Source organism: Pristis pectinata, chromosome 18 (assembly GCF_009764475.1).
Source record: "Pristis pectinata isolate sPriPec2 chromosome 18, sPriPec2.1.pri, whole genome shotgun sequence".
NCBI classification, from domain to species: Eukaryota; Metazoa; Chordata; class Chondrichthyes; order Rhinopristiformes; family Pristidae; genus Pristis; species Pristis pectinata.
The window spans coordinates 1,450,239-1,468,303 of NC_067422.1; the positions used below are offsets into that span (position 1 = coordinate 1,450,239).

The 18,065-nt window shown below is 42.4% G+C and overlaps 1 protein-coding gene across 3 annotated transcripts in view; it reads right to left on the minus strand.

The window, feature by feature from the left end:
• Positions 1-210: 210 nt before the first annotated feature.
• The window catches only part of spag9b (sperm associated antigen 9b), a 229,290-nt gene continuing 211,435 nt past the window's right edge, over positions 211-18,065 (minus strand). For 2 of the 3 annotated variants that reach the window (XM_052032824.1, XM_052032826.1), the window contains 8 exons: positions 17,948-18,015; positions 16,536-16,684; positions 14,117-14,288; positions 9,597-9,710; positions 8,196-8,234; positions 6,030-6,206; positions 3,964-4,092; positions 211-1,439 (listed from right to left, as the gene is read on the minus strand). In XM_052032824.1, coding sequence (XP_051888784.1) covers positions 1,324-1,439; positions 3,964-4,092; positions 6,030-6,206; positions 8,196-8,234; positions 9,597-9,710; positions 14,117-14,288; positions 16,536-16,684; positions 17,948-18,015 — 964 coding nt within the window. In that variant the 3' untranslated portion in view covers positions 211-1,323. The remainder of the gene's footprint in view (positions 1,440-3,963; positions 4,093-6,029; positions 6,207-8,195; positions 8,235-9,596; positions 9,711-14,116; positions 14,289-16,535; positions 16,685-17,947; positions 18,016-18,065) is intronic. The other variant, XM_052032825.1, reaches the window with a different exon arrangement.

Below are 18,065 nucleotides of genomic sequence, written 5' to 3' on the forward strand. Positions count from 1 at the left end.
GGCACTGATTTCACTCTGCCCACAAGCCTTCCTTCTCTGGGCTCCACCAGCTTGTCCACTGTAGCATTCTGTGTGGGGGAACCACATTAACGTGGCGTCACAACAACCATGGATGAGGAACAACAACTGTTTGACAGGTTTATACATAAAGGCACAGACTTTGTGGGGAAATAAACAGATGCCAGTGGAAAAAAAATCCCAGGAAACCTCTCAGAATAAAAATAAAATTTGATTTATTCCGTCATTGTAAATCACGGTGTCTTATTATGCATGATTCCCAACCTCAGTATTCCAGTTTCTACAATGTGATAACACAGATCCCACGCTTTGCAAACTAGTTCAGAGCTAAAGAAACACAACCAAGCGAACAGCAGCCATCTTTGATATACATATATATTTTTTTTCTTGTACAAAGTTACATTCTGAACCACAAAGGTTCATTAATAATAGGTAATAAATACTGAAATGGCTACACTGCAATATGAGCTATTGAGCTCACCATAATGAAGCCTTGGGTTTCAACAGAGAGCAATTTAACGCCGGAGCATTCAGTTTTCAAATTACAGAGCAATTAAAATACAAGATAAAGTGTCTAAAGAGTAAACTTACAAAAAAAATACAGACCATAAAATTTGTATATTTTTAAAATAGGCTTGGAGAGACGCAAATGTTTCTTTCTCAACAAAACTGTCAATAAAATTAATCCACTTCTGTTAGAGAAAAGAAGACATTTTAGTAGTGTATATAAAATGGTTCTGAGGTGCAGCACAGGTTGTTAACTTTCCCTGTCACAAGTGTCCAGAGTTTCTACAACAAATTGCATTATAAAAATTTGAAGTGAGCTGAATTGGATGATATCCCCTAAACACCACAGAGCTCTAAAACAAGACTGGCTCTCCACCAATCATCTGACACGAGTGCTACTCTGGGTAAATGTCCTTTGGTAACTGTGATAACACCCACACAGAAATAAATAGCTTTCTTTATAACCATTGCAAATACAAATTAGTTCTTTAGAATAGTGTTAGCATAATAACCCTTGGAAACTAACACCAGTTGTTTCACTAAGGCAGCCTATGTTTTTTGAAGTGACTATGCTCAGCAAGCGCCGTCTTTCAACAGTAGGAAGACCCCATAAAAAAGACAAGGACAAGAGCAGCTCAGAGATACTTACCTCTTGCTCTGAACCTCACCATGCAAACTGAGGGACCATGGTGAAGAACTGCTCAAACACTTTGCGGTGAAGAAATTAAAACTGAAATAAACCAAAATAAAACAACATGCAAGGTGTGTATCTGAGTCATTCAGTGGTGGAGTTGTCATTCAGTCATTGTTGAACGTGACTTGCCATACGATTAAGTGGCTCCTCTCCGCTTTGGCCAGTGAAGGCTGGACCTGCAGTGTCTCCCTGAGCTCCTCAGTCTCTTCACTCTCATCGCCTGGAGGGAACAACAAGTTTCAGAAAACCCTTGCCATGACACATGAAGTTTTGAGAAGGCAGCATGGAATCACACTGCATGGAGGAAGTCATCTGGCCATCCTCCTGAAGCGGCTCAGTGAAAGAGCACTCCAGTCACCCTTGGATTGGCTCCACGTACATGGCAGGAGAAGCAAGGTGATGGAAGCTTGGATTCATGTTCCAAGTCACTTAATGATCCAGGAAAGAACATGGTTTGGAGAAAAAGACTAAACGAACCGCCCCCATGCTAGGAAAGTGAACAAGCTGGGGAAGTATAGAGACCACTTTTCTCTGAGCCAGAACCCAAGACAGGAGCAGGAGAGGGCCATTTGGCCGTTCGAGACTGCTCTGCCATTGATCAAGATCATGGCTGGTCTTCTACTTCAGCACCACCTTCCTGCCCCATCCCCATGTTCCTTGATTTCATGTCTGTCCAGTGATTGATCCATCTATTTTGAAGGAACCGATGACCGAGCCTCCACAGCTCTCCAGGGTACAGAATTCCAAAGGTCCACCACCCAAATTTCTGATCATTCAGTCTTAAATAACCGATGCCTTATTCTCAAATTGTGTCCCTTGCTCCCTGATGCCTTTCAGGGAAACATCCTCCCTGTATTTAAGCCTTTGAAGAATTTTGCAAGTTTCACTGAGATTTCCTCTCATTTTTTTAAACTGCAAAGAAATCAGTCCCAGTCTGTACAATCTTTCCTTGTATGGCAAACCCGCCATTTCTGGAAATGGTCAGTATATTTTTGCTTCATGCCCTCTATGGCAAGTACATCCTTTCTTGGGTAAGGAGACTAAAATAGTCCACAATAATCCAGGTACAATGTTACCAGGTCCAATACAACTGTAATAAAACTCGCTTACTCTTGTAATCAAATCTCCTCATAATAAAGACTAATACAACATATGCTCTCCCAACCAGCTTGTTGGCCTTCAGTAACTCATACAAGCACACCAAGGTCCCTTTGAATATCAACACTACCCTCTCTCTCACCCTTCAACAAATGCTCTGCTTTTCTGTTATTTTGCACCAAAGTAGATGACTTCACATTTTTTCACATTATATTCCATCTGCCAAGTTCTTGCCCACTTTCCCTTGAAGCCTCTTTATATCCTTATCCATGTGCACAATCCCACCTAATTTTGTCTTGTCAGCAAACTTGGAAATATGGCATTTGGTCTCCATAGCCCAATCATTGATATAGAATGTGAATAGCCTGAACCCAACCTTCCATATGCACCTTATCAAACTTCTCCTGAAAATCCAAATACACCACATCCACTGGTTCTCTTATTGATTCTAATAGCCCCATTCCCAAAGGGTTCAAGTGGATTAATTAATCATGACTTTCCCTTTATGAAAAATATGTTGGCTCTGCTCAATCCTATTAACTTTCCAATGTGTTTTGTTATTATATTTGTCATCATATAGTCCAGCATTTTCCCTGCCAATGACGTTAGGCTAACAGATAAGCAGTTCCCTGTTTTCCCTCTTTTCTTAAAAAGTGGGGTCACATTTGCCACCCTCCAATCCACAGGAACAATTGCAGAAGCTGATAACCAGAGTATCCACTATCTGCAAACTATCTCTTTCAGAACTCTGGGACGTAGATCACTGGGTCTTTGGGATTTATTGGCTTTCATCAACATCTTGAGTACTATTTTTGATTAATGGTTAGTTCCTCCAGTCCATCATTCTCTCTGGACTCTTGATTCTTTAATATATCCAGGCACTGTGCCTTCGTAAAGGCCACTGCAGAATAATTGTTTAATTCCTCCGGCATTTCCTTATTCCCCATCGTATATTCTCCGGTCTCTGTCCATGAGGGGCCCATATTGACCTTCACTAGTCTTTCCCCTTTTATGTACTGGTGGAGGCTCCTGCAGTCCATTTTTTATTTGTTTCTTGCCAGTTTACTCTCAGGTTCTATCCTGCATTTTTAAAAAATCAATTTGTTACTCCTTTTTTGCTGAGTTATAAAATGCTCCCAATTTTGAGACCTATTGCTATTTTTAAAGCAACTTTGTAAGCCTTTTGTTTTGATTTGTTACCATCTTTAATTTCTCCAGTCAGCCATGGATAAACCAGTTTTTTGGGGGGGGGGGTTCTGTGGATTAAATGAATACAGCAAACCACTATAATCTGCTATCCAATCGATCAGAAATCTCCACGGTTCAGCATCTCGCTCACAGGGTGCTGATTCCTGCCTCTCTGTAAACTCACCGGTGCCCTACTCCCTTGAAACTCACTGGGTTCACTGGAATTTATTAAACTGTTGTGTAACATCTATATAAAAGTAAAGTAAAAAGTGTTGATAACATCCAGTAAATGTGTTGGTAATTGGAATAACATCAATTAGTCCAGAGAATCTGCCAGTCCAGCACTAAAATATCAAATGTGCCAGATTAAGGGAGCTTTACTGTATACTGGAGAGAAACATAAATCCTTGTCAAGAGGCATTTTTTTCTGTGAAACACTGAACATGTTATATCCTTACCCATCCTGAAGTCGATGTAACCCTCGCCACCACTCATAACCAGCACTGATGGCGCTGATGACTGGCCAGATGCATCTGAGGCAGCAGCTCCTAATTTTTCAAATGAATGCTCAGCGTCAAACGGCATACCTAAGGCATGATCAAACATCAGTCAAGATCATGGAAATAAAAAAATGCAGATGCTGGAAATCTGAAATAGAAACTGAAAATGTTGTAAAAACTCAGCCGGCCAAGCAGCATCTGTGGAAAGAGAAAGTTGACTTTTGGGTTCAGGGCCCTTCATCAGAACTGAAGAAGGAGAAACGTTAGTCTAGGTAGCAGAGAAAATGAGGAAGGGTGATGGATGGAACAAAGGAATTTCTCTGCTTGCATGAAATAATGTGGTAATTAAGGGACAGTACTGATCTGACCAGCTTCTCTGTGTGATGTGTTTTGAATGTTGTATGGTCTGGTCTTTTAGGAGTAGAAGGGAAAAAAAAGCATTCAGGCAAAAAGGGTTGTTCTCATAGAAACAGAAAGAAAGAGCGAGTTGTCTAAAGTCGGGGAGTTCGATATCGAGTCCTGCAGGTTGTAACGTGCCCAGACGGACCATGAGGTGCTGTTCCACGAGTTTGCTTTGGGCCTTGTGTAACAGTACAGAAGGCCACAGACAAAGGTCAGAGTCCAGAGGAGGAGTAGAATGGTGAGTTACAGAGGCAGGCCACCAGAAGTTCAAGGTTACTCCTGTGTTCTGAGTGCAGGTGCTTCACAAAGCAATCTCATAATTGCTCCTTAAAGGCCAAAATTATTTCACCCCAGCAGAGAAATTCCCTCAGTTCCACCCCAACCCCCTCCTTCTCTGCTACCTAGACACTTGGACAAACTGGTTTCTCTCTCTCAGTTCTGGAGAAGCATCCTGGACCTGAAACGCTAACTGTTTCCCATTCCACAGACGCTGCCTGACCTGCTGTGTGTTTCCAGCACTCTGTTTTTGTATCAATCATGATTACATGTTTTAACAATGGCAGCAAATGTCGCATTTGCTTTATGGATAGCTTCTTCAACTCTAATAATCTTCCAAAGAAAGGTGTCAGTAGCCTGGCGCAGTGCCAGCTGACTGACTTAATGCATGCAGGGTTAGAAAGACCCCCAAGAGTGAGAGCACTCCTTTCCCAAAGGGATCAGCTAGGCAGGGTCACAACTGAACACTCGGTCATCACAAGAACTCTACATCATGCTGATGCATCTAAGGCCAAAAGATAGATCCCCATTAACTCCAAACAGAGGCCCTAGTTTACTTTAACAAACCAACCCTATTAAAATATTGTTCTAAGTACAAGACACAGTATTACCTTATTTCCCAGCACCGTGGTCAGTTTCAGAGGGAACTGAATCTCTCAGTTAGCATCAAAGTGTATTATGTTATACTGGGGACTTAGAGGGTCACACATTCACCCGAGTAGAAGATCGAGACACTCAGCAGAGAAATCTAAGCTGATGCTCTAATGCAGTAATGAGGCAGAGCTGCACTGTCAACACCGCTGTCGTTTGGTGCAATGTTACGTTGTGGCCCTGCCTACTCTCCCAGATGAACATCGCAATAGTGCATTGGGAACTTCTAAGAAGGGCAGGGGAGTTAGCCCAGTGTCCCAGACAATATTTATCCTAGGAACAAATTATCTAGTCATTGTCACACTGCTGTTCGGTTGCTATGTTTTTTATATTTAAGAAAACGGCTACATTTAAAAAAAATGAAGTACTTTCATTGGGTGTGAGGTGTTTTGGAACTTTCTGAAAGTGATAGGAAGTGTTTTATAAATGCAAGTTTTTTGCAAGAAATATTTAATTTTCATGAACCAAGGACTGAAAAGTAGAACTCACGTGAGCAACTACAGACCTGAGTTTGAGTGGGGAGCTATTTTGCATGATTTAGATGAAAATTCTTTCCTTAATATACTAAGAACTTCACAAAGGCGAAATAGATTTGGCAATTCCCTGATTACTGTCCACAGCCGGACCTGATGAAGGGTGTCGTTCATAGAACAGATTGTACCGGCGTGAATGAAGGGCGACCTTAACCTGCTCACCTGGGACTGCGACAAAGAACTTCACAGCATCTCGGTGTCCATGGAAACACAGCTGAGCATGTGCCATAGAGCAGTAAGGTATAAATGTGCCAGGGGTGATCTTGTCACTGTTTTCGTCGCCATAGACACGGATGACATTTCCAGGACGGTTTCCAGACCCCCCTGACACCTTATTGGCTGCAGAAAGAGAAAGTGGTAAGTGGGAGAATTGGAACAAGACAAATACAAAGGATTTCTGGAGAAAATAATACAGCCACAATTATGGCAGTGGTGGCTAAAGCTGAAGCAAAATGAAAAGATGTTAAAGTAAAAAACAGGGGCTTTAGGAATAGAGTGCGAGCTCAGGGGAGGTCTGGGGGAAGAATCCACAGAGCATGCTACATTCTGACTATGGCAGGAGGACATGGGTAATGGAGTATGCTTAATGCCAAGCTGCCATTGCCCTTGTGTCAGTGAGAGCTCTGATGTTACTGGGACATCAACTTTCAGAAAACTTCATTGACTGGAGCTTTTGCAGCAAATTCTCTTTCCAATGTGATTGGATGCAGACTCACAGAATTTTATCTGTGAGTAGGAGCAGTAACAGTTACAGTTCGCGTTTGTGATTAAGTTGATGTCAATTCTTCCATTTTACAGTTACTTCAGTTGTTAAAAGTTTGTTTTCAAGTAGAATGAGGGTTCACTGTATATGCACAGTGACTGCTACTGAACAGATGAAGGGAATAGAAAGCGGGAGAACTTCAATCCTATCTCAGGGGAAGTACAACCTTCCTGTCCCTGCAAGTCATACAATGCAACATTTCCTCAAGCTGCAAACAAAAGCCATGGACAGAATGGAAACCCATTCACAGTAAGTACCCCCACATGTTGGTCCATTTGAACAGACTAAGTCTCTCTCCTCTTTAAAAGCTTACAACATATCAAAGTAGTAACTCCACCATCAGAGACAAATGCTATTGGCTGCGTAGCACAGAACAATTATAGTCACCTGCCAGGATTCTGAGTGCTGGGTACAGACTGCCCTATAGTTTTAATGCAAGGCACACCTTTGCAGAATACAGAAAACTCCTTTTGCCCAAGTGTTTGTATACTACCCAATTAAATCTGCTTCTATTCTTCCGACAATGTGTCAGCCCAGAGTTCAAAGCAGCTGATCCTACTGCACTATGATCTTTTCCATGTATTCAACAGTGCTCTCCATAGCTGCTCTCAAGCTAACACATTGTGGATTCACCTCCACAAACCCACTGCTGCAAATTAAGCCACAGCTGTCATTTCAAATGGAAAGAAGGGATATTTTATCTCAGTGATCTAGGCATGATCCAGAAACAGGGTCTAGGAGAGTGCTGAACTACCATGTCTTTCCGATTATACCAAGATTCACCAAAAACTGCACAACAGGAATTTGGCTACCATATTAAAATAAGTGAACAGAATGAATATTCAAGCAAGATTCCTAACAATCAGATACTCCACTTTAGGTGAATGCACATAAGGTGCAGTATACAATGATCACCATTCAAATCCTCCTAAAGCGAGAATCTCCTGTATCTTATTCATGTGGTTCAAGATTCTGAAGCTGTCCGTCAAAACCTAATATTCATAACAGAACTATATTCTCTGCATCAGTCCATGAGCAAGCAGCAAATTTCAATTTTGTTAATTTATTAATTTCATAGTTTAGGCTACATTTATTTAATTGTATAGAAAGCCAATCTGATCATTAATCTGAATAGAGAAATAAACTTCAAATCTGTTAAGGTGATACTTTAGTAGAAGGCTGAACATTAGACACATTCTCCATACCTATGACCACCCTGTTATTTTTCAAATTAGTAAATGGAAGAGCAAGTCATTGCAGATAAAGAAATGAAACACAGGCACAGCATTGCACAGCTTCAGTGAAAATGGAAATGAAGGCCCTCAAAACAAAATTAAATGTCCCTTGGAGACAAGGGATGGAACATCCAGTACTTATGCTACTGTGACCATTCAGCAAACATACATACTGCTGCAAAGCAGTGACCAGCATCAGGGTAACATTTAGACATGAGAGAGAAAGAGGAGAGGAGGCCAAACGTTATAAAGAAAAGGTGGGTATAAGCTGCCTTGACTGGCTAGAACAGCCCGAGACAGAAAGATTCTGATGGTTTGATCTGCACTTACCCCTCAGACCCAGTAATCGTCCCTGGTGGAGGACTACAGCTATAGTGAGAAGAGGTGGCAAGGGGGAGGTGGACAAGTATGACAGTAGAGGAAAAGGATTAGAACCCACCACTCTTACATCTCAGGCCTGAAGTTCGCTTTTTAAATTTATAAACAGCTTTAGAACAAAAAAACTTTCATGTAAACATGAAAACTGCTAACCAAGATAAAAATGCCATTGGCTTTGGCAGCTAGAGCCACGGCACTTTTAATTAAACTGGATGGTGAATGAGTCCTTAAGACAACATTCAGTCCCAGCCTCAATAAAGCCACATTGCTGGGTGATATGTTTGTACTTGCTGGACTCTGTGAAAGACCCAATGATAATTAGTTACACTTAGAAGGAAAACAGGCAGGCATCAGTTTTTCCAATCCCAAGGCTGTGCTGAAACACAATCTTTTGCTAGCATCAAGTTATTGGTTCAGAATGGCCAGTCTATTTAAATGCAAATATCACTCCAACTTTAGTTCCTCTTAATTCCCTTCAATTTTGTGAATTTGTTTCTGGGGGAAGGAAAACTTCCTCCAAAATTTTTGAAGCTAAATCATCACTCCTTTGTGCACTATTTTTATGTAAAGATTAAACCTTGCACAAAAATCAGAATGATTAAGCATCAGAGGAAGTAGGGTGTAGGTGTAGGCACAGAGTGAGAACTGTCTCGATCCCTCAGTCAGTTGAGCTATAATGGGTGGGGAATCACAGGACAAGGGGCTCTTTCTGCAAATGGGAAAGGGGTAAAGAAACAAACAGTTCTGAGATGTAGTATTCTCACTGACTGGTGCCTGGTGATCCAGGTACCGAGGTGCAGAGACAGTAGCTCAGATACGAGACGTCCACATCAGGAAAGGTAATTGAAAGTGCCTGCTCATCCATGAAAAGAGACCACCTCTGGAAAAATTAAAACCACTCCAAATTAGTGTCCAGAGTTAAAACACAGAACAGAGGTATTACCTACCTTACAGGGTCTCCATCCTTCAAATGCAGGCATGTTCCATATGCTAATGAGTTTGCAGGTACAAGCATACTTAGTGAGGGGAAAACCCAAAGCAGTACTGCTTGTACTAGACCTTCTGACTTCAACCGACAATGTGCCCATGGAAGGTGCAATAGGAAATCTCCCTCTAAAGTTAGCATGGGACTGTTGGCAGGATTAGAGGCTTGGAATGTGGAGGACACTGAGGTTCTGCTTCCAGTTTCCACCAAAGGTATCAGCTAGTCTTAAACTGGAGAAGCATTGAAGTTGGATGTAAAAGACTGGCAGAGGGAATGTCTTAATTGATCTAGATGAATAGGCCTTTCTATTCCTGAGAGCACTGGGGAAACTAAAAGGTTCACGATGCAATTGTCACCTCATTACTCACTTTCTGTCAGCGGGATGGAGATGATGACACCGTTGCCAGTGCCCACCCACAGGCGGTTACAGGACACCATGAGAGCTGTGATTCGGACGAAAGAGAAACCAAGTTTCCCGGTTCCTTAAAAACAAACACCAACAAAAATATTTCAAACACTTGCTGAATATACTAAATACAATTACTCCTATGCCTTCTCTCCCCTTAGATGATAGACTAAAAGAAAAATGTCAAATTTATTGTTATTTCTTATTCAAAAATACAATAGCCTCTTTTCTGCCATCCTGAAGACATGCAGTACCGGAACAATGCCAATCCCCAGCTTACTAAACTGTGGAGAACCCTGAAATGGCAAGAGCAGGGTAAGTCAGTCAAATAGGGGTAGGACATACACAGTAAATGGTTGGGCACCGAGTGATGTTAGTTAACAGGAACCTTGCGATTCAAGCCCGTAGTTCCCTGAAAGTGACAACACCGGTAGATAGGGTAGCGAAGAAAGAACATAGTGTGCTTGCCTTCATAGGTCGGGGCACAGAATATGAAAGTTGGGATAATATGTTGCAACTTTACAAAATACTGGTTAGACCGCACTTGGAGCACTGTGTGTAGTTCTGGTTGCCACACTAATGGAAGGATGTGGTTCTGCTGGAGAGGGTGCAGAGGAGATTCACCAGGATGCTGCCTGGCTTGGAGGACTTTAGTTATGGGGAGTGATTGGATAGTCTGGGCTTGTTTTCATTGGAGTGAAGGAGGCTGAGGTGTGAAACAAAAGAAGGATATAAGATTATTAGAGGCATAGATAGGTAGATTGTCAGAATCTTTTTCCCATGGTATGGGCATCAAAAACAAGATGTACAAGTTTAAGGTGTGAGGAAGGAGTTCTAAAGGGGATTTCAGGAGAAAGTTTTTTTGACAGAGAGTGGTTGATATATGAAACTTGCTGCTGGAGGTAGTGGTGGAGTCAGATACAACATTTATGAGATATTTATACAGGCACTGAAATAGGCAAGGCATAGAAGGATACTGGCCTAATACAGGGAAATAGATTCATAGATTTATACAGCATGGAAACAGGCCCTTCAGCCCAATTTATCTATGCCGACCAAGATACCTATCTACGCTAATCCCATTTGCTTGCATTTGGACCATATCTCTCTAAACCGTTCCTATCCATGTATCTGTCCAAATGTCTTTTAAACATTGTAATTGTACCCGCCTCTACCACTTCCTCTGGCAGCTCGTTCCAGATACCCTCCACCCTCTGTGAAAAACTTGCCTCTCAGATCCCCTTTAAATCTTTCCCCCCTCATCATAAACCTATGCTCTCTAGTTTTAGACTCCCCAGTGCTGGGAAAAAGACTATCTACCCCATCTATGCCCTTATAATTTTATATACCTCTGCAAAGGTCACTGCTCAGCCTCCTTTGCTGGAGGGAAAACAGCCCCGGCCTGTCCAGTCTCTCATAGCTCAAGCACTGCAGTCTTGGCAACATTCTTGTGAATCTTTTCTGCACCATCTCCATCACAAACCAGAAATGTACACAACATTCCAGATGTGTCTCACTGACAATTTGTAGAACTGTAACATGACGTCCAACTCCTCTACTTAACGCTTCAGCTGATGAACTCTAGCATACCATACCCTTCTTCACTATCCTTTCTAATGGTCAATATTATCAGGGAACTATGTACTTGTACCCCAAGCTCTTGCTGTTCAACACCACTCCTCAGGGCCCTGCCGTTCACTGTACATGTCCTGGCCTGAGTTAGCTTCCCAAAATGTAACGCTTTGTACTTGTCTGAGTTAAATTCAATCAGCCATTCCCTTGCCCACTTCCCCAGCTGATCTAGATCCTGTTGTAATCTCAGTAAACCTTCTTCACTGTCCACGATGCCACCAGCTTTGGTGACATCTGAAAACATCATGCCATCAACATTCTTTTCTAACTCATTATGTGACGAACAATAAAGGACCCAGCACCGATCCCTGCAGAACACCATCTGTTACAGGTTTTCAATCTGAAAAGCAACCTTCTCCTACCACTCCCTGACTCCTACCACTGAACTAATTTTGCATCCAGTGTGCCATATCACCATGGATCCCATGTACTTTAACCTTCTGGACCAGCCTACCATGTGGGACCTTGTCAAAGGCCTTGCTAAAGTCCATATAGGTAACATCCACTGCCCTGCCCTTGTCAACCCTCTTGGTTACCTCCTCAAAATACTCAAATCTGTGAGACATGATCTCCCATGAACAAAGCCATGCTGACTATCTCTGATCAGTCCTTGCCTTTCCAAGTGCAAATATATCCTGTTCCTCAGAATTGCTTCCAGTAACTTTCCCACCACTGACGTAGGGATCGTTGGCTTGTAGTTCCCTGGCTTGTCCTTCCAGCCCTTCTTAAATAAAGGCAGAACATTAGCATCCTCCAGTCTTCCGATACCTCACCCATGGCTAATGAAGACATAAAAATCTCCGCCAGGGCCCCAACAATCTCCTCCCTTGCTTCCGATAATGTTCTAAGATACACCTGGTCAGGCGCCGGAGATTTATCCACCTTAGATGATAAGAGGCATTGATCGTGTGGATAGTCAGAGGCTTTTTCCCAGGGCTGAAATGGTTGCCACAAGAGGACATAGGTTTAAGGTGCTGGGGAGTAGGTACAGAGGAGATGTCAGGGGTAAGTTTTTTACTCAGAGAGTGGTGAGTGCATGGAATGGGCTGCCGGCAACGGTGGTGGAGGCGGATATGATAGGGTCCTTTAAGATACTTTTGGATAGGTACATGGAGCTGAGAAAAATAGAGGGCTATAGGTAAGCCGAGTAATTTCTAAGGTAGGGACATGTTCGGCACAACCTTGTGGGCCGAAGGGCCTGTATAGTGCTGTAGGTTTTTTATGTTTCTATGCTTCAAGACCACTAACACCTCCTCCTTCGTAATGTCAATGGGATTAGCAAAGGGCCCGTCTTTGTGCTGTGCATCGCTAGGACCCTAGAAAATTTCCACGCAGTATTACTGTGCCTCGTCTGATATCCTACTTCAACACACAGCTTCATATCCAGGTCTAGTGGTTACTTGGATCAGATCATACACCCAGAAGATAAAACACCTTCCTGATTCCAATTCATCTATACGTGCTCCAGAGTGTAATGCAGCATGAAGTTGAGGAGGATAGAGAATGTGTGGACCCAACATTACTAGAAATCTGCAGCATAAAATATCTTCTTCATAGGCTATAACAAAAAGTACAAACTTCAGACTAGAACACAGGCTGTAATCCAATTTGTCTATGCAATCTAATGTCGGGACCGGCTAACTAATATTAACAGATAGTGTATTAATATTTAAGAGCAAGATACACATGATAATTATAAAAGGTATTGAATATGGAAAAGATTGAAAACAGAGAGATATTTAGCCTACTCTGATCGAGCTCTCTTCCAGAATAGGGCTCAAGCTGATCTCAATTGTCTTGTAGCTGCCCTTACCTCCCCATTCTATCCAGACTTTTCCTCAACAATGCCTCATTCCCCAGGGAGTTAATGCACTTCCTGCTCCACAACCCTCTGAAAAGAAATAACTTCCTCTTACAAATGAGGATTTTACATTGATGACATCATATACCAACCCCCAACCAGATAATAATGGCCTTAATTAACAAAATTCTTTGAAAATCCTCCATGATTGCAAGTTCTTTCCATTAAATCTTTTAGCCTTCTCTTAGCCACATTGTCTCTTCTCAATTCCAAATTAAAAATATACAAGAAACATAAAGCAGACCTGCAAGCACCCAAAAAGGAATCAGCATTCAATGTCATAAACGGTGTCTCCCTTTTCAAAGCTGCCTGCGCTGCTTTCTTTTCAGCATCTTATATTTTCCATTACTAAGGACCTTTCATTTTATTTGCTTCCCATCCTTTACTACACTCAGTGGCTTTAATGCCTTCTATAAAAAGGTATGCCCAAATCAGTATGGTGCTCTAGTTATGTACTAACATTGCAAAACTTAATTAGAACTTCTTTGATCTTGCACTCTATGCCCCATAATAAAAACACAAACTTTAATTTCCTTTTTACATTTGCACTTCCAACAAATCATATATAAAAAGCGCCTCAGAATCTGCTTATCTTCCAATCCCCTTATGCCTTTCCACTACATCTATACTTCCATTCTTTGTTTTGACTCATTAAGTACATACCTAATATTTCTCTAAATTAAAGTCCTTCTTCCGCTGCACTGCAAACATGTCTGACAGAGCCTTCCTGGATCTCTCTGCATTTTTATTTCGTTTGCCAAATAATCTAATATTATGTTATTCCAGGTTTAATAACCTGCTTCTAATTATACACTGGGTACAAAAGACAGTACTCCACAAAGAAGAAATAACAATTGTTTGGGGGGTGAGGGTTTGGGAATTGAAAAAGTGGCTTAAAGCAAATTTGCAAGAGTTTTTAAACTGATAAACATACTAACACCCAAGTCCTACGTATAATTAAAAAAGTGGAATAAACAGTGATCACCTACCTAGCATTTTGCTGACATATGGTTCAATGTCTACATCTTGTAGATGCTGGTAGGTATGTACATGGTAAAGGCGAAGGGTAGAGTCGAGACGGATTGAAACCCACACCCCATCTCCAATCCAGGCCAACTGTCTCACCTGGCTTTCCTTCCGTGGGTGGGCATCAAAGGATTTCTGAATACAAGGAGAAGGGGATTTAGCTGCAGCACAATAACATTACCAATAGCAGAACAGCAAGACCAACATCACTGTAATCATTGGGTAGTGTAGCAGCCACAGCCAACACATTTTACTTTGATATAAATCACAAAAAACAGTGATTACTCTTACTACTTACTCTTCTTTTGAAGAAAGTAGGAAGTTGGTGCAAAGAAAAGGAAATGTTGATTTTTGCCTCCAATATTTCCAGCAGTTTGAGTGACTTAAGGTCCAAATTTTAGTACATAGTGCAAGTTACTATCTTAAAAAAATTGATAAAAATAATATAGATACGAATATGGCAGGGTAGGTTGCATGTCTGGGCCTTAGTGTGTGGACACCACGGCTGTACTCAACAAATATATCCACAGTAGGTTTCTCTTTTCAAAATCTCCCTTCCTCAGTCATTGAACTGTAAAACTAGCTGGAAACATTCAAACACAAGGGAGGGGAAGGAGCATTTGGAGAGTTTATCCCGATCATACCTTGGAGCGAGGTAGGGCATCAGAACAGATAATCTGCAATATGAGGGGGAATCCAAGTATGATGGAAAATGAGAATCAACAGAATCTGAGCCTATACAAGGGGTACAATGTACTTCCTACCTTTAGAATGCCCATCATGGTGCATTGAAGCAGAGCTGTCCTAAAAGAGGGATGAGGGAAGCATAATGCAAAGAGAAATGCAATTGTTCTGGGAGTGAAAGAAACCTTTGGGAAAACAAGCTGCTGAGTCTGGGTGATCGCAGTAGAAGGCATAAAAAGGGAATTAAGCTGAGGGGAATGGCTCCACTCAAATCAAGTAGGCTAGTAGCAGCAGGTTGAAACACCAGATGCATGGACAGAAGGGCTGTTTCGAGCCCTGGATGATGGGAAGGGAGGAGGTATGGGGGCAGTATTACATCACTTGCAATTACAGGGGAGAGCGTACACTAAACAGCCCTTTCAGGTGAGGCAACCTTTCACGTGAGGCAACCTTTCACGTGCATATTCCCGGTGTTGTTTATTGCATCCGGTGCTCCTGTTGTAGCCTCATTGACATCGGTGATACTGGACGCAGACTGGCTGACTACTTCGCTGAGCACCTGTGCCCTGTCCTCCGTGGCCATTTGGATCTCCCGGTTGCCAGCCATTTTAATTTTCCTTCCCACTCCCACACTGACATGTCTGTCCTTGGCCACCTCCATTGCCAACTAGAAGGACACCACTTCATATTCTGCCTGGGTAGTCTACAACCTGGCGGTATGAACACTGAATTCTCCAACTGCTGCTAACTGCTCCTCCTCTGTCCCTTTTCTCTCCCCTCCTGATTTACCTGGCCCCCATCACCATGTCTCCGTACCCTCCCCCACCCTCTCCATCTGCCCATCACCCACACACCCCTCCCACTGGTTCCCCTCCCCCACTGCTCCCATCTGCTGTCCCCACCTCCCTCCCTTTATTCCATGCCCCACCTTCCCGCCCTATCAAATCCCACCACCTTCAGGCCTTATCACTTCTGCCTATTACCTCCCAGCTTCTGCCGCCATTCCACTCTCCCCTCCCCCATCTGCCTATCACTCCCCCCACCCCCCTCACCTGTATCCACCTGTCGCTTGCCAGCTCTTGCTCCACCCCTTCCCTCCACCTTCTTATACTGGCTCTCTCCTTTCTATCTTTCAGTCCAGATGAAGGGTCTCAACCCGAAACATCGGATGTCCATTTCCCTCCATAGATGCTGCCTGACCCGCCGAGTTCCTCCAGCATTTTGTGTTGCTTCATGCTATAACCTATGCTCACTGTACCTCTTGTGCCATGTTTACCAGGAGGAAGACGAGATGACAACAGGAAATCCCATGTGTGAGATCAGGCCAAGCACTGATAACAGAAATTCTGCTGAGGCTGAGGTGGTTCTAGATAAAAACAGTATCTGTGTAAACCACTTGCTTCTGCTGGTGGTAGGGTGGTCAGGAGAGGAGGGGGGATACCGTGAATTATGACAGCAGTTGATATCTGTAACTAGCTATTATGAACTAAAGCAGCCAAAATGCTGTGAAATAGGAAAATAACTGCTATTTAGAGCCTTGACAGGTAGCTGTTATCATTTTTACAATTATTTAACAATTTTTTTTGCTTCAGGGAACCTTTGAGCCCAAGGATATCTGACCCAATGGCATATTTAGATCAAGATAATTCAATCTGTTTTAGCAGGTTTTTTTGAACTCTTGGCTTTGAAGCACAATACCTCAATTTTCATGGCTTTTGGTTGTACGACGTAGATTTTATTCTTGTAGCCACACCATACTTTGTCGTGCACAACAGTCATACAGCGAATGGAATGATGAGGCCGCCCAAAGTCCAGAAGGTGATAATTGGTAAGGTCCCACTGGCCATCTAAGGAACAAACACAAAGGCTGTCCAAAAATACAACTATCCATTTGTAAGGCTTAGGTCCAGGTAAGAGACTACCTATGTCACAGCTTCGTTCACATTATCAGTGTTAACCTATGTAATGATTCACAACCCACTCTCTCCAAACACCTTACACTATATGCTCAGCTTAAAAACGTTAATGGTAGATGAACCATTCTCTCACTGTTCACTGAAGTTAGAAATTAATCCTAGACCATCCATATTAAACACCAATGATCACATATCTTTCTCCTGGACTTCAAGAACTCTCTCCTCAGGCACCCAGCGGCAAACAGGAGGGGGAGGAAATGTAAACTGGCAATAGGTGTGAAGGGAAGCTAACATGGAAGTTTAGCTTCCCTTCACAATGTTGCAGCACTGGCTACTTGCTGGCTTGTGTCATCCATGTGGTGGTCCTCGCATGGAAGATCAGATACACAAACATATTTCAAAATTGATTTTTTAAAACATAGTAGATACACATTACTCTTCAGGAATCTTTCTGTAAATTACTGTTTCAGAAGTACAAGTCAACATCACTATAAGACATCTTGTGTTCATGGCTGTAAGAGAAACTGCTGGAATAAGTTTTTCACTTTGTAAATGCGCACTCCTGCCCCAGCTGAGATCAGCTAAAAGATCAGAATTGGGTTACATGCTGGTCAGTCTCCAGGAAAACCTCTTCCCAAGAAGGTGAAATAAATCTTAAACTCATTCTTCGCAAACCCATTTAAGATATTTCTAAAGTTAATTTTTATTTGGGCATTTATATGTATTCTAAGCCAGGCAACAGCATTCGTGGTGGAGCCTGCTTACTTTGACTCAAGCCTGACTGGACCAAATGTATGTGTTGAGTTCAGGTCCCAGGTACATTCTGAAAAAACATTCAGGTCTGAGGTGAGTTGGACTGAGCTTGGCTGGGCTGTAGCACACGGTCCTGGCTCAGGATTTTATCCTGGTACAGATGATATACTGTATGTGTCCTCTGTTCTTAATCTACAATTGGCAATTTTTCTCAGACAGTTTGAGATGGTTATTATTTACTGGTGACCAGGTGTGAAGCTGCATCTGCAATTCACTTCATATTTTGCTACTTAACGTGAGAGTTGAATTCCTGAGGGAGATTTATTCCTGAGGGAGATTTATTCCTGAGGGAGATGGGGAAACCAATCCCAGGCTGTATGGCTTCTTTCACATATCACCTCACTGAGAAAAGGGAAATGTAACCACAGGACAGTGTCTTACCTACTCCTCTATGAAAGATCGCCAAGGTTCCATCAGCTAATGCCACTAATACTCTTCCTTTTAAATGTCTGACAAAAGACAAACAAGACGTGAGCACCTCATTTCAGGTTTGTTTTCA